This window comes from Cotesia glomerata, linkage group LG10 (genome assembly GCF_020080835.1).
Source record: "Cotesia glomerata isolate CgM1 linkage group LG10, MPM_Cglom_v2.3, whole genome shotgun sequence".
Taxonomy (NCBI): Eukaryota; Metazoa; Arthropoda; class Insecta; order Hymenoptera; family Braconidae; genus Cotesia; species Cotesia glomerata.
Window position 1 is genome coordinate 5014294 of NC_058167.1, and position 26471 is coordinate 5040764.

Consider the following 26471-nt stretch of genomic DNA (forward strand, 5'->3'; position numbering starts at 1 on the left):
ATAATTATAATTGTAATTGGTGTTATAAAAGAAATACATGAAAAAAGTTTTATTTATAAATATTTACCAAGTATAACATATTCACTAATACCGTTAACAATAATTAATGAAGTTGATTGGCATTTCATAGCAGCTCATAGAAAACTTGAATCACCGACGTTTAATGGAAAAACATGGCAAGACATTCATATAGTTAAAATGAATGTTGATTCGAGTATTATTCATTCAACCGTTGGTGCTGATTACAGCAGACAAAAAAAAACACTATAGATGAAAAAATAAATTCCAATAAGACTAACATAACCGTTGATCTTACTCAAATTACAGATGATATTGTTAATAATCAAGGAATATCTGACAATATTGTTGAATCTATTACACAAAAGGCACAACGAATCGCGAATCAAGTATCTCGTAGTTCGTCTTTGAGTGAAATTATGAACATCTTAAACGATTACCAGAACGTTATTTTAGAAATTTATGATAATATAAAAAATAAATTTGAAATTTATTTAAAAATTGTTAGTCAAGAAAAATGGCCGCGGAAAAAAAAGATAATTGAAGAAAGATTTCCTAACATTATTTTGAATAATTTTTTCCTTGATGACGTTGAGCGTGATGGAAACTGTTTATTTCGATCATTTGCTGAAATTATTCTAAATGATGAAGAAAGATTTTTTGAATTTAAAATTTTTGTTATTTATCAAACAACAATGAATTTAAGTTTTTACGAAAAATTAGTTACAGCAAGAGAGATTGAAGTTTCAACATCTAATGAAAGAAAAGATGTATTGGAAAGTCCAAGTATGGTTGATTTTCTAAAAATGGTTGCGTCTGATGAAATTTGGGATAACGAAGGCACTTTATTTGCAGTTAGTCACGCTTTACAAACTGAAATAATTTCATTTGGTGTTTTTGGCTTCATTCAGAAACTAAATCGTCTTATAACAATAAATCTTTCCACTATAAATGCATCTAAAATATTAACATTAATTTATATTGATGACTCTCATTATTGTGTTTGTCGATATAAAAATAGAATGATCACTTTGACTCAGTACATTGAAGAAATTCGAAAAATTAAAGGTTTAACTTTAGATGATTACAGTATAGCTAAATTACAGGAAAGATGGTTCTCTTAATAATATTATATAAAATATATAAAAAATAAGTTCAAAAATATAGATTTTTATTATTATCTGAGTCATTATTATAATTTGTCTGTTATTAATTATTTTATAAATTATTCGAAATGAAATATTTAATTGATAATTACTAATTTTATATGAAGTCACCACCATGGATTTTTTCTAAGATATTTATTTTCAACATGACGTGCACTTATTAAAATTATAAAAAAAATGTGAAAATAAATTATGGGAAATATAAAATGAAGAGATTCTAATTATTTTTTTTTTTTTTTTCATTTGCAGTTTTAAACATTATTACAATGAAACAGTAATGTCATTTGACATCAATTTTTAGTAATTGATTTTAAGTAATTGATAGATTGAATTTTTCTGACAGCAAATAAATTATTTAAATTATAGTGATAATGATTGAATTAAAAATTATAAAGTAAAAAGAAAAGTACAAAGAAAAAATAATCAATAAAAAAATAAATGATTGAGAAATGAATAAAAAAAAAAAGAGAAATACACAATAATAAAAAAATGTACAAGCTTTTTAGGGACGGGTGAGGTGAAGCAAAATCATTTTTCTTGTTAAAGTGAAACTTCTTTTGTCGCGTTAAGAGTGAAATTTATTGGTTTTAAATATAGTAATTTCGGTTATTAATCTTCAATTAATAATATTAATTATTTAAATTCGCAACTATAAACTCTATACGTCGAAAAATACTATTTGAATGTGAATAATTACCGTTTTCAATAAGAGAAATAACTAAGATGAGAATTTCATCTATTACCCTAGTAGCTATTTGATAAAAGCCTTGTGCCAGTATTGATCAAGATACTTTAAAAAGATTTTAGATCAAGAATTGTATAAGAATTGGTCCAGATTCTTGACCAAGATAATTGGTTAAGACTTGAGCCAGACTGCAGTCAGAGTTTGTCAAGAATTTGACCAGCAATTTGGGGCCATCTTTTGCTAAAGTTTGGGCCATCCTATAGAGTAGAGGTTCTCATTTTATTTAAAAACTTTTAACTATTTCTTGAGATAATTCAACTTTTTACATATCCTAGCAAACTAAATTAATTTTTTAAACTTGTTGACTAGACTATAAATAAAAACCACTGCAATACTATGCTTTTCACATGCAAGTGGAAAGGAAGAAAATAGGTGCGCGCTCCTCGTTTTTTGCGTGTCTCGGCCAAGTCTATGTTAGGACTCTGGGCCAAGAATCTGATCAAATTCTGGGTACAGACTGTCCCAAGTCTGCCGCCAGTCTGTATAAAGAATCTTGATCAAATGTCCTGGTCGAAAATTGTCCAATTCTTCACAAAGTGCTTCTCTAAGTATCTTGCCCAATTCCATTGCTACTAGGATAGTTAGTCTTAATTTATTTTTATACTATTTAAAACAGAAAACGTTGGCATATATTTTTTTACATATGAGTTGATGTTTCTATTAATTAAATTATACTTGAATTTTGAATTAAAAAATATGGTTAAATAACTAAAGAAAATTTAAACCTCAGCAGTAATACAAAATTCATATATATATTTTATATATAAGAAAAAAATGTCACTCGTAAATTATGTGCATTTGTCTCATTTATTTTAAGCACTACTTTAAATTTTATGATTATTATCAGTTGCTCATGTATTATCTTTCCTGATTAGTTGACATTTATCTTTGACTAATAATTTAACAATCTTACAGATAGAAAATTAAAAATTAATATTGCTAAAGAAGTTTTACTTCGGAGAAGTGTACTCTGCTCACATAATCTTTATTTTTTTATTGAATGATTGAGTAATTAGATATAAAATTATAAATACATTTGATTTTTAACTCTTATAGAACTTAAATTAATATTTTACTTCCCCCCCCCCCCTCTCTACGTGGTAAAGGCCTACTGGGGACCCGCCACGTAAAAGAAAGGGGACGCATCTTAACACACAGTACCTTATAGGTGATGTGAAAATCTGTGTAATGACGAAGTTACTGGCTAATTCACTGCTTCATGGATGAATCACGTATAATAACTTTATTTTAGACTCAGATAGTTTTTTCTCCTATTAAATTTGCTTTTAGAACGTTTTTATCTCTCAGATTTTAATTTTAAATAAAAAAAAAGGGAAAGAATTATTGTACTTCAATACTTTTCAATCAGTTTTATATAGATAAAACGACTGCAAGAGTAAAATTTCTTAAAAATGATCATAAGATGGATACTTTTTGTTTTAGAAAAAAATGAATGCACATAAATTGAAGCTTAATTTCTCAGATTTCAGATGCATTTTACAGAAATCGAATATCTCGACGCTTTCAAAAGCTATTTGAAGAAAAAGTAGTGAAAGTATCAAATTTTCAAAATTTCAGAATTTTGAAATGCTGTAATTTCTAAACTATTTAACCGATTAAGCTCATATTTGAACTTGACCTTCCCAATAGTCTATAGAATAAGTATGTTGAGTTTAGTTCAGATCCCTTGAAAATTCTCCACGCTATCGTCGTGACAAGCCGCGTTATATCGTGTATATATATATATATATATATATATATACATACATATATAAACTTTTGAACTACATGTATTTTCTGAGTCAGATCATCGAGTTAGGTCGAAATATAGTAAAATTTACGGAAAATTACGTCATGAGGACAAATACAATAGTTAGATTTTTATGAAATCTACTAAAAATGAAGATAGAGTGTTCAAATTTTGACACAATTTTTTTTTCGTAACTCTAAATGAAATTTTGATATGGGACCGAAAAAAAAAATCTTCGATTTATTTGGCACAGTCTAATACACATACTGAGCTGTCATTTATTTGGCACAGTTTAATACATACAGACATAGTGACAACATCGCAGGGGCAGTCAGAGAAAGTTCTTATGACTTTAAAACGTCGAGATCTGATGAAAACTCGATTTTTGCAAAACGGGGTGAAAACAATAACTTCCCGATTTTTGAAGATCTTCGATTTTCTGAGCGGGAAGTTAGAAAACAAAAATTTCAAGAAAATAAATACAAATTGAGAAATCGCTCATAATGGCGATTTTTGCGAAAATAAAGAATTTGAAGCTTCGGGACACTATGGAACAAAAAATCGCCGCACTTTGAATTTTCCAGGAATTTTAGGGGACACTTTAAGGTTAAAAAATTACCCATGAAATCTTTCGTTCATCCATTTTATCCAAAGATATCCAAATATCGTTAATTATGCGAATTTTTGTCTTTTTTTTAGTCAAAGTTTTCAATTAAAAAAAAAAATTTTTTATCAAAAACAATTCACTGTATCTCATAGAAAATATTGTGTAGTTTTCAAAACCCTCTTTTGATTTCTCATACGATCATTATTCCCAGAGCTATCGATTATCAAAAATAAAATGAACTTTTATAGATTTATAGATTTTGTTTATTGATGCCAAGGCACAAGCCAAGTGGCAATTTCTATTACATAGTATATACAGTTTTTGTGGGAGTTAGGCAGGGATCGAGTTGATATAAATTATAAAAAGAGCAGATTTAATATAAAACGACGTATGAATTTATTAAGTGATTAATTACAACGATTGAAAAGAATGCAATGACTTTACTCGACAACGTGCTAATAAGTCATGACTCAAGTATACCAAATTACGGTGCAACTGCATGCGCAGTAGATCTACGCGTCGGCGCATGTGTGTGTAGTGCACGTGTGAATATTAGTATATTACTCTAGCTCCAACACTCTCCCTTAATATGAACACGTACACGGCTCAAACTGTCTCACTCATTCCCATGGCTTTTGTGAGTTTGGTGTGTCTATCTCGTAGCAATGCTTTCGTCAAGATGTCGGCGGTCATCTCATCAATGGACATGTGTACTAGCTGTATCTCCTGATTTTCAACAGCTTCCTTGACGAAATTAAATTGGATTCGAACATGCTTGGTTCGATCTAGGGATCCCGTCACCATCGACGTGTGTATTGCACCCTGGCTATCGCAATAAATGAGGCCTTCTGAATATTTTCCAATGCCTATTTTGTCGATGAGTCCCCGAAGGTACGTTGATTCCTTCGTCGCTTCCGTAAGCGCTTTGTATTCGGCCTCTGTCGTCGAAAGGGCCACTGCTCGCTGTTTACTGTACTTCCAGCTAATTGCAGCTCCTCCAAATATAAATACATACCCTGTGTACGATTTTGAATCTAATTTGTCGTTTTTCCAGTCAGCATCACTGTATCCGACGATTTTATCAGGTATATTCCTGTAGGTGAGTCCCAGTCCGGGTGTTCCCTTTAAATATCTGAGAACCCGTTTTGCAGCTCCCCAGTGCTCTTCTGTTGGGTGTTCGTTGAATTGGCTCAACACACTTACTGTATGCACTATATCTGGCCTCGTCACCACTGCCAAATACATCAGAGATCCTACTAGCTCTCTGTATTTTGGATTTTTCGTCGACTTGTTTGGGTCGGTTGAAGCTTTCAACATCGATGTTGGACTCGCTGGTGCCTGTTGTGGAGTACAATTCTTCATCCCAAATTTCTCCAACAATTCTTCGACGTATCGACGCTGGCACAGATTTATTTCGCCGTTTTCTTGCTTGAACTCGATGCCTAAGCAATATTTGGCTTCTCCTAAGTCTTTTATTCGGATTTCATTTGCCAGTCCCTTTTTCAGTTCTTCAATCCACTCAGGATTGTTCGACGTGACTAACAAGTCATCGACGTAAACTGCTACGAGCAATATTTCGTTTGCCGTCCTGTATGCGAACAAAAATGGGTCTGATACCGTTGGTTTTAGGCCTAGGTTTTTCAGAATTCCACTCAACTTGTCGTACCATTTCTTGTCGGACTGTTTTAATCCATATATTGACTTTCGTAGCTTGCAGACTCGTTCACCCTTGGTGAGCTCCTCCAGCATTCTCGATGCATTTATTTGGACTTCGGAGTCTCTTCTTTCGCTACGCGTAATTTCCACTAGTGCTTCCTTTAAGCCACCAGGAACTTCCATACATAATTCTTCGTCGACCTTGGCGTGTAAGAACGCCGTTTCCACGTCCATTTGATGGATCTTGGCATCCATCTTCGTCGATAATGCTGCGAGTAGCCTGATTGATTCCAGTCTTGCCACTGGTGCAAAGATTTCGTCAAAATCGAACCCTGGTCTCTGCGAAAATCCCCTGGCTACTATTCGAGATTTTCTGCGCTCTATTTTCCCGACGGCGTAAAAATAAGAGACCAACTTATTTGTACCATCAATCAACATGACGTCAAGCCAAGAATCACAGCCGTTTTTGTGGAATGTAGGGCAATAAGGTGCGCAGTATAAAGAGGACTCAGTTATGAATTCTTTCATGTGATTTGTATTATAAGAGTTTTCAAGAAGGTTGCAGTTCAAGTCCCCTGTTATGATGATGTTCTTGAAATTAGGAGCAAACTTAAAGTATACATCGAAGAATTCTGTGAGAAACATTCCTCTTGGTCTTCTATAAATACAGGACAGCAAGAGATGGGACCTAGTTCTTAAAGTAACGTCAACTATCAGGAACTCAGGCTGGTTTATGTAATCCGATGTTGAAATATGCAATACTTTGACTTTGAGAGAGTTGTGAATTAGGCAAGCTATTCCACCATCTCTAATGTAAGGTCTATTGTCGGCATGCTTTAAAGTTCGGTCCCTTCGAACAACTATGTATTCACTTAATGAAAGAATTTGATTATCAAGTGAAGGTTTTAACCAGGTTTCAGTCAGAAGAATAATATCAGAATGAGTTTCATAAACTAGGTTTAAAAACTGCGCTATATGACCAACAAGACTGTTTATATTTAAACTCAATACATTTAAAGGTGAAGATGAATTATTTATAGAATTATTACTTGAACTGTTTTGACGTCATTCAAGCAGAGAGATCAGCAGTTGAGGTAATATTAAGCCTGTCCGAGTTGTCATATTTTTTCGCAAAGATATGGCCACTTCGAACCCAAACATACTTGAAATTCTTGATTTTAGCTTTCTCCTTGGTCTTTAGGAGTAGTTTGTAGGTATCTGTGTGTAAAAATTCATTTATGTAAATACTTCCTCGATAGTTTTCATCAATCATGCCCGGAAAAATATCTTTTGTTGGAAGGAATTTTGTCTTGCGTTTTGTGTCAATTATGAAATCTCTTACTTGAGATAATTTCATGCAGACTAGAAACGAGTGCATAGAAGGTGCGTTTTGGTTTCTGGTATTGCCTGCATTTTGTTTCGACTTGCTATTAAATTTACGAATAGTCAAGACATCATTCGTTAAATGAGGTAGTTTTAAATAATTAAGGATAGCAGTTGAAATGTCAGTTAGCGGTAATTCATCGATGACAGGATCAGGGATACCCGAGATAACCAATTCAGCCGTGCCTTGGAGTACTGAAGAAGTTGAAGTAGCAGATGAACTTGGGGTGGATCCTACTGTATTTGGATTGCCAAGACACGATAGTTTTTCTTGCATTGATTTCTTATCAGTTTCCACCTGAGTTCTTAACTCGGAAAGTTCTTTATGAATCTTGGAAATAGCATCAGCATTCACCTGCACATTCGTGGTGACTTCTTCTAATTTTTCAGAAGTATTAGTCTGTTCGGTTTTTAACTCTTCGATCTGAGTACTTAATTTATCAAACTTCTTTTTCATAGATTGCTCAGAAGACAGATGTTGCTTCATGAGAGCTGTCATTTTATCATCCAAGGATTTTCCTGACCAACCTTGAGGTATGAGCAACATTGCAGTAGAAGTTGGAGGTGACAGAAATACTGAGTCGTTACCAGGAGATGACAAGAGGTTTGGCGTTATAGGAGACTTGTTAGGTTTTGAAGCATTAACTGAAGGCGTTGGGGGAGATGAAGAATAGGCTGATTTGTAACTCGAAACAGACGATGCACTAGTTTGAGTAGATCTTAAAGAGTAAACTTCTTGTTGACGAACTAGTAGAATCCAAGCTCAGCAAAAGGTTGTTCAGATTTTTCCTGCAGAAATGAGACAATGGCTTGTTTTTAATATGGTCTTTAGCACAGCTTGGATGGTAATGCTGCCTACACTTATTACAAGTCACAGCAGATTTCACAGCTTGTTTACACCGAGTACAAATGTCAGAGCCTACCGGCATACCATGTAAAAGACAATGCCTTTTAAACACAAGTGACAGTTCAATCAGTTGCTGAGAGAAACAACGCAAAGTGATGGTCAGTTATCGTCTGAGTAGGCAACAACACAATGATGTTAATTTACCATGAGAGCTGGTGTCAGAATGATGCTGACAAAACATACACTGTCATTGTTTACATCAAAGTGATGGTAACTTGGCTAACAGTAAAATAACCTCACTAATACTGAACATAACCTCCTCAAAGTTTTGCAGTCTTTAAATACATTTTTAAGCAACGGAGGCAAAATAAAGCAGAAAGTGATCTTAAGACAGAGCGAAAATTTTTGTATGTTTATGTACTCACGTGATAATGTAGGACTTTTTTGCTTTGATTGACGATAACTCCGCGGCAAATCATCTCACAGGCTTTATGATTCTGTCAAATAAACGGGGATTAAATTTTCTAAAAGAGCTTTTGAGTGAAAGAATGAAAAAACATTTTCTTAAAGCCATAGACCTTTTTTTAGACAAAAAAAAATTTGGAAAATTTTTTGTTTTATAGTTTCCTCGGGATTTCTCCAGACTTAAACAAGATAAACAATGGTCATGGTCATATCTGAAAACTAGACACTTGGAGCTACTATTTGCTTTTTTTTTGTTTTTGCTCTACGATCATTTTATTCGAAGTTACAGCTCGTTGAAAAACACCTAAACATTTAGATTTTTTTTATATCCCTTAATTTTTGTGATTAGTGTATATTTTTATCTACCATTTCAATCAAAACAGATAATGTTTTTTTTTTAAGGTGACACTAAAGGTGCTTGTCCTTTACTAGAGAAAAAAATTAAGAGTTATTTGTGATACCTTGCTTGTCGTCATCATACGTCAGAGTTAATGCTACGAAATGTAGCAGAAGTTGCTTGGCCAGCCGCAAATGGTCCAAAAGCATCCATTTTCAAACGATTTAAAGACAATTAGGATAACATTGATACAGTAGTATATGAAATCGGTTCCGACGATGAACATATTACCGACATTTTGAACGACAAAAAAAAAGACATTCTCGATTTTATTGACAATTAAATTAAAGGTATAAATAAATTCAATTTTACATTAACAATTGTGTACTTAAATGATGAACTAGTTTTTGACACATTTTTCTGTGTATTAAGGACTTATAATAGTAGAGGAGACCGTGGGAGATCGATCTTCACCGATCTGATAACCAGATGAGACATATTTTTTATCGAATATAATTTATAAACAAATATGCCTATAATTACTTGCCTATCTGAAAGTGCTCATGGCTATTTTTAATTAAATTAACTTTAATCGATTTTTTTTCATCACTTTCATTCTTTTGATAACCAAATGAATTTTATTTCACTGTTAGTTTTTAACACACAGAATATGCCTCAGTAGGCTTGCCTACTCATTTTTGTGTATAGCTACCTGGCAAGCCAATGTGAACAGGTAAGTCAATATAGGTGACTCCATCGTTCTGCTAACTTATCGAAAGTTATAACAAATTTTAGATTATTTTATTACAAAATCAGTCATATAGACTTGCCTGCAAAAAATCATACTTAAAGCACTATTGCCTAGCTAAAAACTTTTAGAGTTTTAGCCATCTGATAGGTGCGAGAGAGAAAGTAGAGCGTCCGAAGTCTATGTGGTAGAACAGGACACAACATAGCAGCTGCAAGCTACCTGACCGTTGAATGTATCCGAGTGCGCATGCTCGTGTACATGTGAGTGACAGAGACAGCATTTATTTACACTTGTCATTAATTTTGAACTCCAATTTATTATAACTAATTTCGATCACAATTTTTATATTATTTCACACTATACGTACTTACAGCTATGCAAAACTCAAAAATAAATAAGTTAATATATTAATATTTTATTATATTAATATATTAATAAATAAATAAAAAAAAACTAATTTTAAAATTAATTTTTTTTCAAAAATTCCGAAAAAATCCTTCCAAGGGTCCTTGGAGGCTGCCGATTTTTTAGAGCACTCCTAGTACCCCTCCACATAATACAAAAAATCATTAGGCCGCTAACACCCCCGGAACTACTCTTCCAGCCACCCTAAAGACTTATGAATTTTTTTCAAAAATTAAAAAAAAATCCTTTCAAGGGTCCTTGGAGGCTGCCGATTTTTCAGAGCACTCCTAGTACCCCCCCCCACAATATATATAAAATAATCAGGTTGCTAACACCCCCGGAACTCCCCCTCCAGCCACCCTGAAGACTTAGAGGTTTTTTATTAAAATTTCAAAAAAAATCCTTCGAAGGGTCCTTGGAGGCTACCGATTTTTTAGAGTACTCCTTGTACCCCTCTACAAAATATAAAAAATCATCAGGCCGCTAACACCCCCGGAACTACCCTTCCAGCCACCCTAAAGACTCATAAATTGAAAAAAAATGTAGAAAAAATCCTTTCAAGGGTCCTTGGAGGCTGCCGATTTTTTAGAGTACTCCTAGTATCCCCCCACAATATACAAAAAATAATCAGGCCGCTAACACCCCCAGAACTACTCTTCCAGCCACCCTAAAGACTTATGAATTGAAAAAAAATGTAGACAAAATCCTTTCAAGGGTCCTTGGAGGCTGCCGATTTTTTAGAGCACTTCTAGTACCCCCCCACAATATATAAAAAATAATCAGGCTGCTCTAAAAAATCGGCAGCCTCCAAGGACCCTTGAAAGGATTTTTCTACATTTTTTTCAATTCATAAGTCTTTAGGGTGGCTGGAAGAGTAGTTCTTGGGGTGTTAGCGGCCTGATTATTTTTATATATTGTGGGGAATACTAGAGTACTCTTAAAATCGGCAGCCTCCAAGGACCCTTTTGAAAGGATTTTTTCTACATTTTTTTTCAATTTATGGGTCTTTAGGATGGCTGGAAGGGTAGTTCCGGAGGTGTTAGCGTCCTAATGATTTTTTGTATTATGTAGGGGGGTACTAGAAGTGCTCTAAAAAGTCGGCAGCCTCCAAGGACCCTCGCAAGGATTTTTTTAGAAGTTTTGAAAAAAATTCTGAAGTCTTCGGGGTGGCTGTGAGGGTAGTTTTGCTTTTTAGAGGGGTCAATGTATCATTTTTAGGGCTATTTGTATTTTTTTGGAGCCGAAAAACTATTTTCAGTTTCAAAAGCAAAAAAAATTTTTTTTTTATTTTCGTTCATAAAAAAACGATCGGATCTTCAAGTACATGTTAGAACCATTTATTACAAAGTATAAAAAATACATAAAAAAATGAAATTCAAATATTTATTTAGCACGTGTTGTCACTAATAAATGATTTTTGACTATACACGAGCATGCGCACTCGGATACATTCAACGGTCAGGTAGCTTGCAGCTGCTATGTTGTGTCCTGTTCTACCACATAGACTTCGGACGCTCTACTTTCTCTCTCGCACCTATCAGATGGCTAAAACTCTAAAAGTTTTTAGCTAGGCAATAGTGCTTTAAGTATGATTTTTTGCAGGCAAGTCTATATGACTGATTTTGTAATAAAATAATCTAAAATTTGATATAACTTTCGATAAGTTAGCAGAACGATGGAGTCACCTATATTGACTTACCTGTTCACATTGGCTTGCCAGGTAGCTATACACAAAAATGAGTAGGCAAGCCTACTGAGGCATATTCTGTGTGTTAAAAACTAACAATGAAATAAAATTCATTTGGTTATCAAAAGAATGAAAGTGATGAAAAAAAATCGATTAAAGTTAATTTAATTAAAAATAGCCATGAGCACTTTCAGATAGGCAAGTAATTATAGGCATATTTGTTTATAAATTATATTTGATAAAAAATATGTCTCATCTGGTTATCAGATCGGTGAAGGTCGATCTCCCACCGGCTCTTGGACTATAAGTTTTCAATTGATAAATTTAAAATATTTTTTGCTCGAATATTTCACAAAGTGTATTTTTTCATTAACTTTATTTACAAATTTAACTAATTACATTGTCATTCACTATTACTACTCAAAGAAACCTATTGGTGGCTGATAATGATTCCAGTTTTCTCAATTTTTTGTTTTTTTTCTTTTTATATTTTTCAATTAGAATCATCATCATCCAAGAGACGACTATAAAAAATTACTGGTACTAAGTAGTATCTTTTTGAGTGGTGGAGGTGATGAAGTTTAATTTAAAGCCCTTGGCGCTTGTCACGATGCAAGATGGCTTTCAAAAGCTCTTTATTGTTTCAAGATATATTTATTCCGCAAGCAATTTAAAGTATCAGCGAGAGAAACAGATGCTTTGCGTGAAATTTGTGTTTTTGTTGTATTATTTTACGTGAAAATATGGTTTACTGCTCCATATGCGATAAAAGCCCCAAACTCAGACTTACAATTAGTAAAAGATCTTATCAAACATCGAAAAATTCATCCGGAAATCGCTATCGCAGCACTTGAAAAATTATCTTAACATCTATGGTATTTGCATGAACATCTTGTTTGCTTGGCGCTTTTTGGAAATACAGTATTACCAGAAAAAAAATTGAAAATTGCGAAAAAAATTAATGATATTGCCACTGTTAAGAAATTGAATAAACATTACTCAGAGCCTTACAAAACAATCACTCCACTCAGTAAAAAAAACATCAGTGATTTTGTGACACCAAATTCAGTTATTATCTTTAAACAGTTTAACCTTTCTTATGAATTTTTAAATTCTGAATTTCATACATGGGAATCAAATTCTGAGTAGCAAAAATGTTCTGAAACATTCAAAAAGTTGAAAGTTGTTAATGATACTGCTGAGCGAGGAGTAGCTCTGACTCAAAGATTCAATGAAGCTATCATCCGCAATGAAGATGAACGACAAAAAGTTTTTCAAACAGTACAAATCAACTTACAGCCTAAAGAAAATGGTGTAAAATATTTAATTTATCGTATTGAATCATACATGTAATTTAGTTCAAAGTTACATAGACCTGATACCTAAGTAATTTATTTAAAAATAAAAAAACTTGAGAAAAAGACAATTAAAAATTTTTTTCGTTAAATTTGCAACTTATTCAATAAGAAATTACTAATTACAATTATAATACGAATAAAAAATCAATATTTTCTAAGATTTGAATCAACATTTTGTGGGAATTCAATGCTACGTAAACTTCAATGACTAATATCTCAGAAAATATCAATCTTAGTGATTTGATGCTAATGGCCTTTTTTTGTAGAAAATTGAATTTCCCATAAAATTATTAACTACAATTTTTCTGTTATTCTCGTGGTTTATGAGATAATGAGTAGAATAACAAGAATTCTAGTGAAAAAACAAGAATTCACTTTTGTAGAGAATTTAATTCTGAGAAAATTCTGTTTCTAGACAAGATTATACCACGAAATGCCGCTGAGCTATGAAAATTAAAAAAAAAAAATCAAAGTTCTCGTATATTTCAAATGGGAAATCTTCACACGTTGTGTAAGAGTACTTAATATTAATATTAAGGGCTCAAACTTTTAGAGAATTTTTTTAGGTGTATTTCCAACAGAATTTCGTGATGGGAGCGAAAGAAAAATAGAAGCAAAAAAAGCACCCTAATATATATTCTAATATATAAAATTCTCGTGTCACAATGTTCGTTCCCATACTCCTCCGAAACGATTGACCGATTCTCATGAAATTTTTTATGCATATTCAGTAAGCCTGAGAATCGGCTACTATCTATTTTTCTAACCTCTAAGTGATAAGGGGTGTTCACCCCAAAAATTTTTAACTTCTCGCTAAGAAAATCGAAGATTTTCAAAAATCGGGAAGTTATTGTTTTCACCCCGTTTTGCAAAATCGAGTTTTCATCAGATCTCGAAGTTTGAAGGTCATAGGAAGCTTCCCTGACTACTCCTGCGAGGTTGTCACGGTGTCTGTATGTGTGTGTGTGTGTGTGTGTGTGTGTGTGTGTGTGTGTGTGTTTTTTTCCCTTAGGTGGGGGGGAATCCTTTTTACGGATTCTAGGCGTAGCTGTTTGGCCTGGATATGTGGCGACTCGACGCAGCGTCATACTAAAACTCGACGCTAACGCCCCTACCCACTAAACCCTAAACCCCTTTCCTCTTTCCTCAAATCCCTCATGGAAACCGCCGTTAGGCATTACTTCGTGGGGGGAGGATATAGCGACTGCTCTTCCTTCTGGTAACTAGGTATTATTTTACCTTTCTTCTAGTTGTTGTCATTTGATCTTTTTCTTTCGATGGAACGCATATCTATAAGGACTTCTGTTGCAAATGTGTTTGTGGCGTTCCAGGCAGCCTCTGATGACAGCATTACTTCTACTATTGTCTCTGGTTGGATTTTCTTCTTCAGGATCATCTCCAGCTCATCGCGCTGTGGGTAAAATCGTGGGCACTCAAAGAAAACGTGCTCCGCGTCTTCATTGATTCCTGGGCAGGACGGGTACTCCGGTGAATCATCATGCTTGAAGCGGTGAAGATACGTCCGAAAACATCCATGTCCTGACAACATCTGCGTCAGATAGTAATTGACCTCGCCATGACTCCGGTTTATCCAAACGTCGATTTTCGGTATGAGACGGTGTGTCCATCTTCCTGTTGTCGCGGCGTTCCACTGCGATTGCCATCGTGCGATGCTGTTCTGCCGTTCTTCAGCTCTGAGTTCCTCGGCACTTAGTGTGGTTGACCTCTTTCGTTGGTAAAGGTTCCGTCTTTCCTCAGCTAGAACTCTAAGCGGCAGAGTTCCGGAAATGACACACACTGCTACTTCTGATATCGTGCGGAATGCACTGGCTAGTCTTACAGCGCTCAGTCGATATACTGGTCCAGCTTTTCTCCATGATTCTTGCAACTTCAGCGCGTCTGCCCAAATGGATATTCCATATGTGAGCACCGATGTGACAACTGATGATAGTAGTAGTCTCCTGCTCTGCTTTGGGCCTCCGACGTTCGGCATCAGTCGTGCGAGACTAGCCCTCACTACTGACGCTTTGGCACTGACGTGTTCCACTTGCTGTTTAAAGTTGAGACGGGCATCAAGTATCACTCCCAAATATCGGATGTAAGGTTGTGATGTGATTTCTTGTTCACCGACTTTCAGCTTGATGGTCTCTAACACTTGTCTGCTGGATATAAGCACTGCCTCAGTTTTGTGTGTAGCCAGATGCAAGTTTACCGTATTCATCCACCGATGGACTCGCTCGAAGGTGATGTCGAACATGTTGTTAATTTCGTCAAGGTGTTTAGCGACGATTACTACGGCTACGTCGTCTGCATATGCTACGAGTTTTACACTTCTTGGCAATTTCAATCTCAATAGGCCATCGTACATGATATTCCACAGCAGTGGACCAAGTACAGAGCCCTGGGGTACACCTCCGGTAATATCGTACTCTTTTTGACCATTCTTCGTGTCGTATTTAAGAACTCTATCGGTGAAATAGCTGGCCACTATTCTTTACAGGTATTCTGGAACGTTTTTCTCTCGAAGAACTTGCATGATGCAGTTCCAGTTGGCGGAATTTAAGGCGTTTTTAATGTCTAATGCCGCCACCAGGCAATAATACTTCTTTGTGCCACCCTTCCATCTGGTTCCTGCGATCGCTTCTTTAGCCGTGCTAACAACCAGATTGATCGCGTCCAGGGTTGATCGTCCTTTCCGGAATCCATACTGGTTGTCTGCCAGGAGTGGGTCGACTACTGCATCTATTCGTTGATGAATTATGCGCTCAAGTATCTTACCCGCTGTATCTAGCATGCAAAGTGGTCGGTAAGATGACGGTTCTTCTGGTGGTTTCTTCCCTTTAGGTAACAGTACCAATCGTTGCTGTTTCCACTTACGAGGAAAAGTCCCCTCCTTGAGGCATGCATTATAAGCGTCTAGGAATAATGTTGGAGCTGCCTTTATGATGGTTTTCAAGGCTAAATTAGGGATTCCGTCCAATCCCGGCGCTTTATTATTCCCTACACGGTTACAAGCCTCCAGCAGTTCTTCTTCAGTGACAGGTGGAATGTCGTCCAATTTGCCTGGCGCCAACTGGTAATCGTAGTTGCGTTGCTGTGAAAACAGTGCAGTGACGATTTTCTGAAGAAGTTGAAGACACGTAGGTGATGGCATTTGTTGTTTTTTCAGGTGGGTCATAACCACCTTATAAGGCCTACCCCACACGTCTTTATCCACCTCGTATATAAGCTCTTTCCAGCATCTTCTTTTGCTCTCTTTGATGGTTTTATTCAGTTCACGACGCGCCTTTTTGTTCTCTGCGATCAGCTCCACTGAGTTGGGCCGTTGATAGCCGCGCTGAGAGATTTTTCTTTTCTTATGACACTCTTTACGGAGGACGCTGATGTGGTCGTTCCACCAATGCACCGAAGGTCTCGAATTTATGCCACGTTTACGAGGTATACTGGCATCACAAGCATGTGTTACTCTCCTCATCAGGTCCTTAGTCTGTTCTTCTGCACATCCAGTGTTGATCGGATCACCATCGAGGGCTATTAGTAATGCTTCTGGGTCAAAAGATTTTACCTTCCAACCAACGATGTTAGACTGCTTGACTGGTCTCTTGGGGTTCTGGTCGCTTGATATTTCCCAGAATATCGCATGATGGTCGCTGGCAGTGTAGATGTCCAACACTTTCCAGTTGCAGTCGCCTCTGGCAAGGCTATTACTGACAAAAGTGAGGTCTACAATTGAGCTTGCGTCACCTTTGGTGTAGGTCGGCGTATCACCACTGTTGAGCAAAACCACATCTAGTGTAGTAAAGGCCTCCAGTAGTGCTTTCCCTCGTGCGTTTGTATGTTTGCTGCCCCAGTCAACTGCCCAGGAGTTGAAGTCTCCGGCTATCGCTACTGGATGGTATTGCTTCGCATCTTCGGTTAGTCGATCCAGGAAATCAGTGAAGTCAACAATGGAGAGGCTAGGTGGTGCGTAGCAGCTATAGAAGCGGATGCCTTCTACTGATACTGCTACAAAGCCGGCATTGCTGTTGTCGACTGCATTTTGGAAAGAAAGCTTGCCACATGACCAGATGACAGCTTTGGATGTGCTGTCAGATTCCCAGGGTTGGGTACTCAGGTGTTTATATGGCTCTGCTATCAGTACCAAGTCCAGCTCTAATTCTCACACGGATTGCATGAGCAGGTCATGCGCTGCTTCACAATGGTTGAGATTGAGCTGCAATATCCTCATACTTGTTTGTTCGTCAACTTCTGGAGCGCCTCCTGATATACCGGGCATCTGTAGGTGCCGGCATGGTGAGCCACGTCCTTTGCTCCTTGCTGGTCAGCACATATTGCACACTTGGCAGAATTTTTACAGTCCGCGATACGGTGCCCTTCTTGTCCACATCTGATGCAGAGTTTAGATCGGTCCACTTGGCTTTTACATTGGGGCCCAACATGTCCAAAGTGCCAGCATTTAAAGCATTGGATAGGTCTCGTCGTCGCTTTGATTCGGCAGTTAACCCACCCGACATGGATCTTGCCGGTTCCTTCCACTAGTTTTCCCGCGATGGTCATAGGTAAAGTGACTGCAGCCGTCTGCGTACCTCTGAAAGCCTTACGGATTTTTATTCCTTCTAGAGGTATCTCATGATCTTTTCCAACTTCCTCTTTCAGGGCGGCCTGGATCTCTTCCTTCGTCGTTTCTTCGTCGATGTCTCGAATCTCAATGGTCTCCTGTGGACCTTTAAAGACTACCTTAGCATCGTCTTGAAGAATTCCTGTGATGGTCCTCTGCAAGGCTTTGCCTTTGTCAAACTTTTCCTTGACAACGTGATCAGCATATCTCCGGTCATCGTCCTGCGGATCTTATCGACGGTATTTCGAACCTGGTCTGCTGGGACATCACGCTTTATGCGGTGCAATATCTCGGAATACTTTTCTTTTTCGGCAGGGCGGATTATCAGCGCGTCAGGTCTGATCCATTTGCGCGATTTTTTCCGCTTAGGTTCCGGTCGTGGCTCCTTCGGCAATTGCTTTGAGAGGTGATCCTGCTCCGGCCTTCTCTTCTTCGATTTTACTTTTTGCCACGCGTCGACCTCCTTATTTTTGGCACTTCGTGCCGCCACTTCTTTCAGAGGACTTGGTTTTGTGTCCTTTTTCTTTATTACTTGGTTGACCGTTGGGTCAGGAGAGTTACGGTCTTTCCTCTTCCCAGACCTGACACCAGTGTCGCTTCTGTCTTCTGTTACAGATTCACCATCGCCTTCGGCACCGGTGTCCATCTCTTCGACGGTGTCTGCGGCAGGTTGTCTGCTCTTCTTCGGTGTGACATTGGGAGTTTTCCGTTGTCGTGCCTGCCATCCGTCATCAAGTGTTCTGAACCTTTGAAGGGCGTTGACTACGCCGGTTGTCTTCATCTTGATCTCTTTGTGGATGTTGACTTTAGACTTAACAAACTCATGCAGCTCGCTAGTAAGCTTATCAAGGTGTTCCAGCGCTTGTGCCCTCTTCATCTCAGCGCTTGCTAATATAGCTGCTTGCTAGGCGTGAGCCCCGTTTTGACTCTTGTTTGTTTCCATATTTTTACTCATACTTTTTGATTTACCAACGCATCGTACGGAGTGGAGCGGGTTGTCATAACTAGGAACGGGTGTACCCTCAGAGATAGTACTCCTACCCCAGTTCCCTGAGGCCTAGCCGACACTTAGCCAGTCCCGGAATACACGGACGGACTAGACTCGCTCGGAGCGGTGAAGATTCCGATCTCTAACACTCACTGCGTACTTCCTGATCAAGGCCCGAAGTGGCTGGCTCCTGATCCACTGCTGCAACTTACACCTCGCCAGAGCAAGCTCACATCAGCCGTGGCCTGCATCGTCGAAACTACGATACAGGTTCCGGATACTCCCAGTGAGTTACAGCAGGGACCGATCGTCTTGTTAGATCAGTTAGTGTGACCAACCCATTAAAGGGGAGTTTGGTCCACGGGAGCGTATTTTGTTTGGTTATTTTGCTTGGCTCCTACCCGCTGTACCTCATCAACTAAGAGATTAAGTGTCATCCAAGGACAGCGAGCATCCTCCCATCCGCTCGGGGAGACGCGCACGGTAGCAGTGTCTCTTCTGCCCCGAGTGTGTGTGTGTGTGTGTGTGTGTGTGAAAGTATGTGAACCGCTTATAACTTTTGAACGACTCATCCGATTTTATCACGGTTAGTGCCATTTGGAAGGGCTCGGCCACACTTAGATTTTGAGAATGATTTGGACCAATTCAGATCTGTCGATTTTGAGAAATCTTAAAAAAACTAAGAAAAAATTTTTTTTCAAACATGGTTTTTTTTTGGATAACTTTTAAACGGCTCTACCGATCAATTCCAAAAACTAATCAGCTCTAGACAATGAAAAACCACGTCGATCGCAACCAAGCTGGTCAAAATCGGTTAACTCGTTCGAGAGATATCGTGAACGAAAGAAAACCGAAAAAAGTGTTTTTTCGAAATTACTTCGAAATTTTTGGTTCGATCAAATAAAATCTGAAAATTCTTTATGAGGCTGATAAAACTGCGTCGAATGCCGCCAACCGCGTGAAAATCGGTGGATCTATTCAAAAGTTATTGCGGTTTGAAAATTCCAAAAGTAGTGTTCTATGAAACTTCTATCAGACTTTTGAGCTCGAAGAGCTCAAATGCATATAAATACTATCTCTTTGAGCTCAGCGAGTTCAAAATATCACATAAATTATATTTTGAGCTCAAAAATCTCAAAAACATCATAAGTACAATTTTAAGCGCCAGGGTATGGAATTAGCGGGAAGTTGCAGGGATGGCCTTTAGGGTGAACAATTTTATTAATTTTTAATTTCCCGCTAAGAAAATCGAAGATTTTCAAAAATCGGAAAGTTATTGTTTTCACCCCGTTCTGCAAAAATCGAGTTTTCATCAGATCTCGACGTTTGAAGGTCACAGGAAGCTTCCCTGACTATCCCCGCGAGGTTGTCACGGTGTCTGTATGTGTGTGTGTGTGTGTGTGTGTGTGTGTGTGTGTGTGTGTGTGTGTGTGTGTGTGTGTGTGTGTGTGTGTGTGTGTGTGTGTGTGTGTGTGTGTGTGAAAGTATGTGAACCGCTTATAACTTTTGAACGGCTTGACCGATTTCATCGCGGTTGGTGCCATTCGAAAGGGCTTGACCAAACTTAGATTTTGAATCGATAAAGACGCTAAATTAATGTGTAACTCCCGTGACGTCACAGGACGACACGAGAAGGAGAAAAAACGGTTACGAACCTCAAACCTTGAGCATTGATCGACACTTCGATCTATCCCCCGGTGTCAACCACCACGTTAGATATTTCTTAGTCAATTTACTATTATACCATTATTACCACTATTAGGTAATTACTCACTAAAACTTACTATCAATTAATCCTATATTCCTTTTTTACTACTATTAGGTGACTATTCACCATAATTTACTACTAATTCACTCTCATATTTCTATGAATAAATAATATTCATTCCATTGTTACAAATATTCTATTTTGTTAAGTTACATTACCGAAATACCACAAGTTTATATTAAAAGTGCTTATTTTGTGTAATAAAGTTAAGTTTATTGTTATCACCGCTATACACTATTACTAAGCTACCACTATTCACCTATCTTTTTACTACGACTATCTATCTACAACCTGCCAAAGGGTCAATCATAGACGAAGGGTCATCATTGCAGTTAAAATTTGTAAGTAAGTAAAATAAATTAACTGGCACGCGTGAGAACTTCTGTCTCAAACTAATAAAATCATCTTAAGACAAAGACACTCATTGGTTCACAGGAGCGGAATATCCCAGAGCAGCGAATCCTAATTTTTAGAAGTCTAGGCGATTATTTCTTATCCGCGAGATTTAATGGTCTAAATAATTAAATTTTTAAATTAAGCAAAAAAATTTAGTGTTTCAACATATATATATATATATATATATATATATATATATATATATATATATATATATGTATATATATATATATATATATATAGAGTTTTGCTGAACCAACAGTTTAGATCCTTTTAATGTCAGTCAGCGACATCCGAAACACCAAACCTGAAAAAAAAGAGAAAAAAAAAAGGGGAAAATATTTTTTTCTTCCTACACATGAATATTTCCTCGTTAACGAAAATAATATAAATCGGAATGTCTCACTTACCATTAGGGCATAGAGATTAGGCCATTGAATACCGCCTCCACCAAGGCCACCCTCAAAATCTCCAAACCTCAGCTGTTTGGACTAACCACTTCTTAAAATGTCCATGGGTCTGATACGAACTCAATACCCTGGAGACAAAAGAAAGTTGCAGCTTCCACTGCCTCAGGTGGAAGAGAACCGAACAAGTCCATCAGTTGACATACCAAACGAAGCCCCTCAGCCGGATTCACTGGACGCGCCAAATCCTTCAAAATTTGGATACCCACCCTTATGTCCTTGCAAAAAAAAAAAAAAAAATTAAAGTTTTATATACAATTCACTATCTCTCCGTTTTCTTTCTTGCTTTTTCTTCCTTTTTCCTTTTAACGCTCTTCTCTAATGTATATACCAAATTCCAACTTACCTTTTCCCCGTAAACCATCACGACCATCTGGTACCAAGTACCATACCCCTCGAAATTCTTCTGCACTGAGTACATCTTTCCTTTATTACAGAATTAATTTTGCCAAGCAAACTTAATCACTGCTCAGACAACACTGACACTCAACACGGCTTCGCGAACTCGAGAAGCGACGAAGACGATTAACCATCCGTCAGCATATAATACAGTGCGAAATAAAAATATAAATTTAAATTTAAATATTCGCACCAGATGACTTTCCTCATTTACTCTTTTATTATGATAAGAATATTTTTATCTAAAGATTGTAAGTGACTCTCGCTGATGGGGAAGGCGGCCATAGGAAAACCGAAAAACTATACTAGCTGCTCGCTTTTCCGGGGGAATGTTATGTCCACCCGCATTTTTTTATATTTAAATCACCCGCGCAGATGGAAGACTTCTCCATGCGCGAAAGCCACAATAAAATATGCTACGTGACTGCTCATTGACTAGCGGGGACTTCTGCAATCTCAGCACCGCGATCTTTTAAAACGTTGATCAACAGCCAAATCCACGTCTTTTGTTAGTTAATTCGACTTCTGCATTTAAATTGACAGGCCCGTGCCTTGTAGAGTCCTTTGCTTCATTTTGCACTGCACTTAGAGGAAGTTTGGACGCGGTTTAACCGGCAGGCCACGTATTAGTTGTTAATATTGTCTACGAGTCGAGATTTTCAAAGTTCTAATTTGCCCTGCACTTAGGCGAGAGCTCGGTCAGTAGATAAAATTTAGAGAGTCAAAATCTCAAAGTCTTAATTTGGCCTGCAATAGGCGAGATTTTGACCAATAAGAAAATCTAAAGAACCGGATTCTCAAAGTTCTAATTTGCCCTGCACTTAGGCGATAGTTCGGTTAATGAGTAACTTAAGATCTTTTAAAGCTAAATTTGCGCACTTTACCCTACGGGGGACTGGAAGGACGTTAGCTCAAAATAAATAAAATTCATTAATAAATAATTTCGATCTAATAAAAATTGTGAAAGTGTAAAGGTTTTGGTGTTTGTTAAATAAATCTTGAAAAGTGAAATCTGTTTCGAATAAGTTCATGTCGTAAAATAAGGACCCCTTAGAATAAGCAACCCAAATCCACCCACATCCATTCACTGCAAATATCAACAGAGGGTCCAATCAAGGAACAGTCACTACGATCAGCCCTGGAATCACGGATCCGATCCTAAGAAATAATCCAGCAAGTAGTAAGTACATCTACTCCTAATTAAAATCCGTGTTCCGTCTCAAACGAAGGCGTGGTAAATTCGTACATCGAAACGTCCCACATAAACAATTAAAACAACGGAATTAAAACCTCCGTTGCGTATTCTTTAAACTGTTGGTCCAAACCTCCACCGTTTACGCTACCGCTCTAAAAACGCCCTTGGACATAACAAGCTGAACGCAATGAAGTCATGAGATTAGAACAACGACAATCACACCGTTTTACTGTCAATAGACGCAGAGCGAATGACCAACAACGCCAACAGGCACATCAAGCATTTGTAGCTACATCATTTCTGCGTCTAGCATTCCAGTATGAGCCCGATATTGAATATTATGCTCATTCAAAAGTAGTAATTGGTGCTATGGACAAAGAATGCCCGTATTGTCATACTTTGAAATTCAAAAATGAACCAGCCGGAATGTGTTGTGCGTCAGGGAAGGTACAACTACCTGTAATGGAAACACCACCGGAACCATTGAACGGTTTGCTTATCGGCACAGATTCGGATTCTAACGTGTTCCTGAAGTCCATTCGAATATTCAACTCATGCTTTCAAATGACATCGTTCGGAGCAACAGAAATAGTTCAAAACACTAATGCAAATGGTCAACAATACAATTCTACATTTAAAATCAGAGGCCAAGTTTATCATAAAATAGGCTCATTGCTGCCAATGCCAAACAAACCACATAAATTTTTACAAATCTACTTTATGGGTGGCGAGGACTCCGGAAGCGCACTAGCCAATCGGGTGGATGCACGTTGTGGCTACAATAACCTTGATTCATTCTTAGCTAGACGCATCTTCGGCGAGCTGGATGCTCTATTGAATGAGCATAATGAATTGTTGAAAATATTCAAATCCCACATGCACAAATTAGAAAGCAATAATCACGGTATTGTTATTAATCCTGATAAAACACCAGCTGGAGAATACATTCGTAGATTCAATGCACCTGTTGCTGACGACGTTGCTGGAATCATGGTTGGCGATCGTACAGGTGCACGAGAAATTGTGATTCGTAGGAGAAATAATAATCTTCAGTTCATTGCTGATACACACCGTTCATATGACGCTCTCCAATATCCGCTAATCTTCTGGAAGGGACAAGACGGATATAGCATAAATATTAAACAACGAGATCCCGTATCAGGTACTTCATTTATTATGAATTTGATTATTACACTTTTAACAAACCAATTAAATTATTAAACGCAATTAACTTAAATTAATATTCATGAATATATTATTACAGGAGCCGAAACAAACAAGAACGTTAGCTCGAAGGATTATTATGCGTATAGATTGATGATTAGACGCGGGCTGGATAACGTCATTCTACGATTTCGAGAGCTTTGTCAACAATTCATGGTCGACATGTACGCGAAGATAGAAGTTGAACGACTACGATACTTACGATATAATCAACTCAAGCTACGTGTGGAAGAGTACATTCACTTGCGAGACGCTATTGTCAACAACGCCGACGCCGTCGAAATTGGTAACTCTGTCATTCTACCATCATCGTACGTAGGCAGTCCACATCATATGCAAGAGTATATACAGGATGCTTTGACTTTCTCGCGTGAATATGGACGACCGTGTTTATTTATCACGTTCACATGTAATCCAAAATGGCCAGAGATTACATCTTTGCTGTTGCCTGGCCAAAATGCAATACATCGTCATGACATTACAGCACGTGTGTTTAGACAAAAGCTGAAGTCATTAATAAATTTTATTACTAAATCACATGTATTCGGTCCCACACGTGGCTGGCTGAATTCGGTTGAGTGGCAGAAGCGAGGATTACCTCATGCCCACATTTTGGTTTGGTTAATCGACAAAATCCGTCCTGAAGAGATAGATAATATAATTTCTGCAGAAATTCCCGATCCGTCTACTGATCAATTGCTGTTTGATATTGTTACATCAAACATGATTCATGGCCCATGCGGTATTTTTAATCGTTCATCGCCTTGCACGTCAGATGGAAAATGTACAAAAAATTTTCCTAAAAATTTCACTACTGATACAATCACAAATGTCGACGGATATCCAATATATCGTCGAAGGAATCCAGATAATGGCGGACAATCATTTATTAAAAACATCAGCAACACAGACATTGATATTGACAATCGTTGGGTCGTGCTATATTCGCCCCTGCTGAGCAAAACATACAATGCTCATATTAATGTTGAGTTCTGCAGTTCTGTGAAGAGCATCAAATACATTTGCAAGTATGTCCATAAAGGCAGTGACATGGCGGTGTTTAGAGTGGAAAATACCAATGTGAATGCTCCTCCAGTAAATAAAAACGATGAAATAACGCTCTACCAAATAGGTCGGTACATCAGTTCCAATGAAGCTGTTTGGCGTATCTTTGGTTTTCCAATTCATGAACGGGATCCAGCAGTTGTTCAGTTAGCCGTTCATCTTGAAAATGGTCAGCGTGTATATTTCACGAACGAGACAGCGATTGATCGTGCTATAAATCCACCAAAAACTACACTCACTGAAATTTTTGAATTGTGTAATCGTGCGGATGATTTTGGTGCCTTTGCACGTACTTTACTCTATTCACAAGTACCACGCTATTTCACATGGGCTCAAACAAAACGATGGATACCCCGCAAGCAAGGCTCACTAGTTGATGCATACCCCAATTTATTCAAATCAAACGCCCTGGGGCGAGTATTTACAGTGAATTCAAGACAAACTAAGTGCTTTTATCTTCGACTATTGTTGGTTAATGTTACTGGCCCATTGTAATTTCAAGATATACGTAAAGTGAATGGGCAACAGCATACAACGTATAAAGATGCATGCCTTACACTCGGCTTGCTAGAAGATGACAATCAGTGGGAATGTATGCTTGCTGAAGCAGCATTAAACTGTACAGCTATAAAAATTCGTCTATTATTCGCTATAGTGTTGACTAAATGTTTTCCAGCCCGAGCAGAGATATTGTGGGATAATCACAAAGATTCAATGACTGATGATATATTGCATCAACATCGTACATGGTGTAACGATCTAGCTATAACATTCAGCGACGATATGTACAATGAAGCATTGATTGCTGTTGAGGATCTTTGCATTATCATTGCCAACTTACCACTCAGTCATTTCGGTATGAATTCGCCAAATCGAGGTGCAACTGATTTAATGAACACTGAAATGAATCGTGAAATGCAGTACAACACTGTAGAAACGGCGGCGATTGTTACTCGCAATGTCCCACTAATGAATGAGGAACAAAGAACCATTTACGACCGCATTATGCTCGCAGTTTCAGCAGGACAAGGTGGGTTCTTCTTTTGAGATGCACCAGGTGGAACTGGCAAGACATTCCTTATTTCGCTAATTCTCGCCAAAATACGATCCAATAATGGCATCGCATTAGCCGTTGCATCATCGGGCATTGCGGCAACTTTATTGGATAGAGGCAGA

General features: G+C 37.5%; 2 protein-coding genes across 2 annotated transcripts; one reads left to right on the forward strand and one right to left on the reverse strand.

The window, feature by feature from the left end:
* Positions 1–17399: 17399 nt before the first annotated feature.
* LOC123273362 lies at positions 17400–18670 on the reverse strand. Its single transcript, XM_044740765.1, has 2 exons — positions 18044–18670; positions 17400–17978 (listed from the first exon to the last, which is right to left on the reverse strand). The coding sequence occupies exons 1-2, from the start codon at positions 18668–18670 to the stop codon at positions 17400–17402; spliced, it is 1206 nt and encodes a 401-aa protein (XP_044596700.1).
* A 5056-nt stretch (positions 18671–23726) lies between these two features.
* Positions 23727–26342, forward strand: LOC123273363. The gene is made up of 3 exons (XM_044740766.1): positions 23727–24168; positions 24271–25584; positions 25972–26342. The coding sequence occupies exons 1-3, from the start codon at positions 23727–23729 to the stop codon at positions 26340–26342; spliced, it is 2127 nt and encodes a 708-aa protein (XP_044596701.1).
* The last annotated feature ends 129 nt before the right edge of the window (positions 26343–26471 follow it).

Coding starts and splice junctions, on each gene's coding strand:
- LOC123273362 (XM_044740765.1), bottom strand. CDS start 18,670: ATGAAGAGGGCACAAGCGCTGGAACACCTTGATAAGCTTACTAGCGAG. Junction 17,979..18,043: donor GTGATGTCCCAGCAGACCAG/GTTCGAAATACC, acceptor CACGTTGTCAAG/GAAAAGTTTGACAAAGGCAA.
- LOC123273363 (XM_044740766.1), top strand. CDS start 23,727: ATGGGTGGCGAGGACTCCGGAAGCGCACTAGCCAATCGGGTGGATGCA. Junction 24,169..24,270: donor ACAACGAGATCCCGTATCAG/GTACTTCATTTA, acceptor ATATTATTACAG/GAGCCGAAACAAACAAGAAC. Junction 25,585..25,971: donor TGATTTTGGTGCCTTTGCAC/GTACTTTACTCT, acceptor AATGTTTTCCAG/CCCGAGCAGAGATATTGTGG.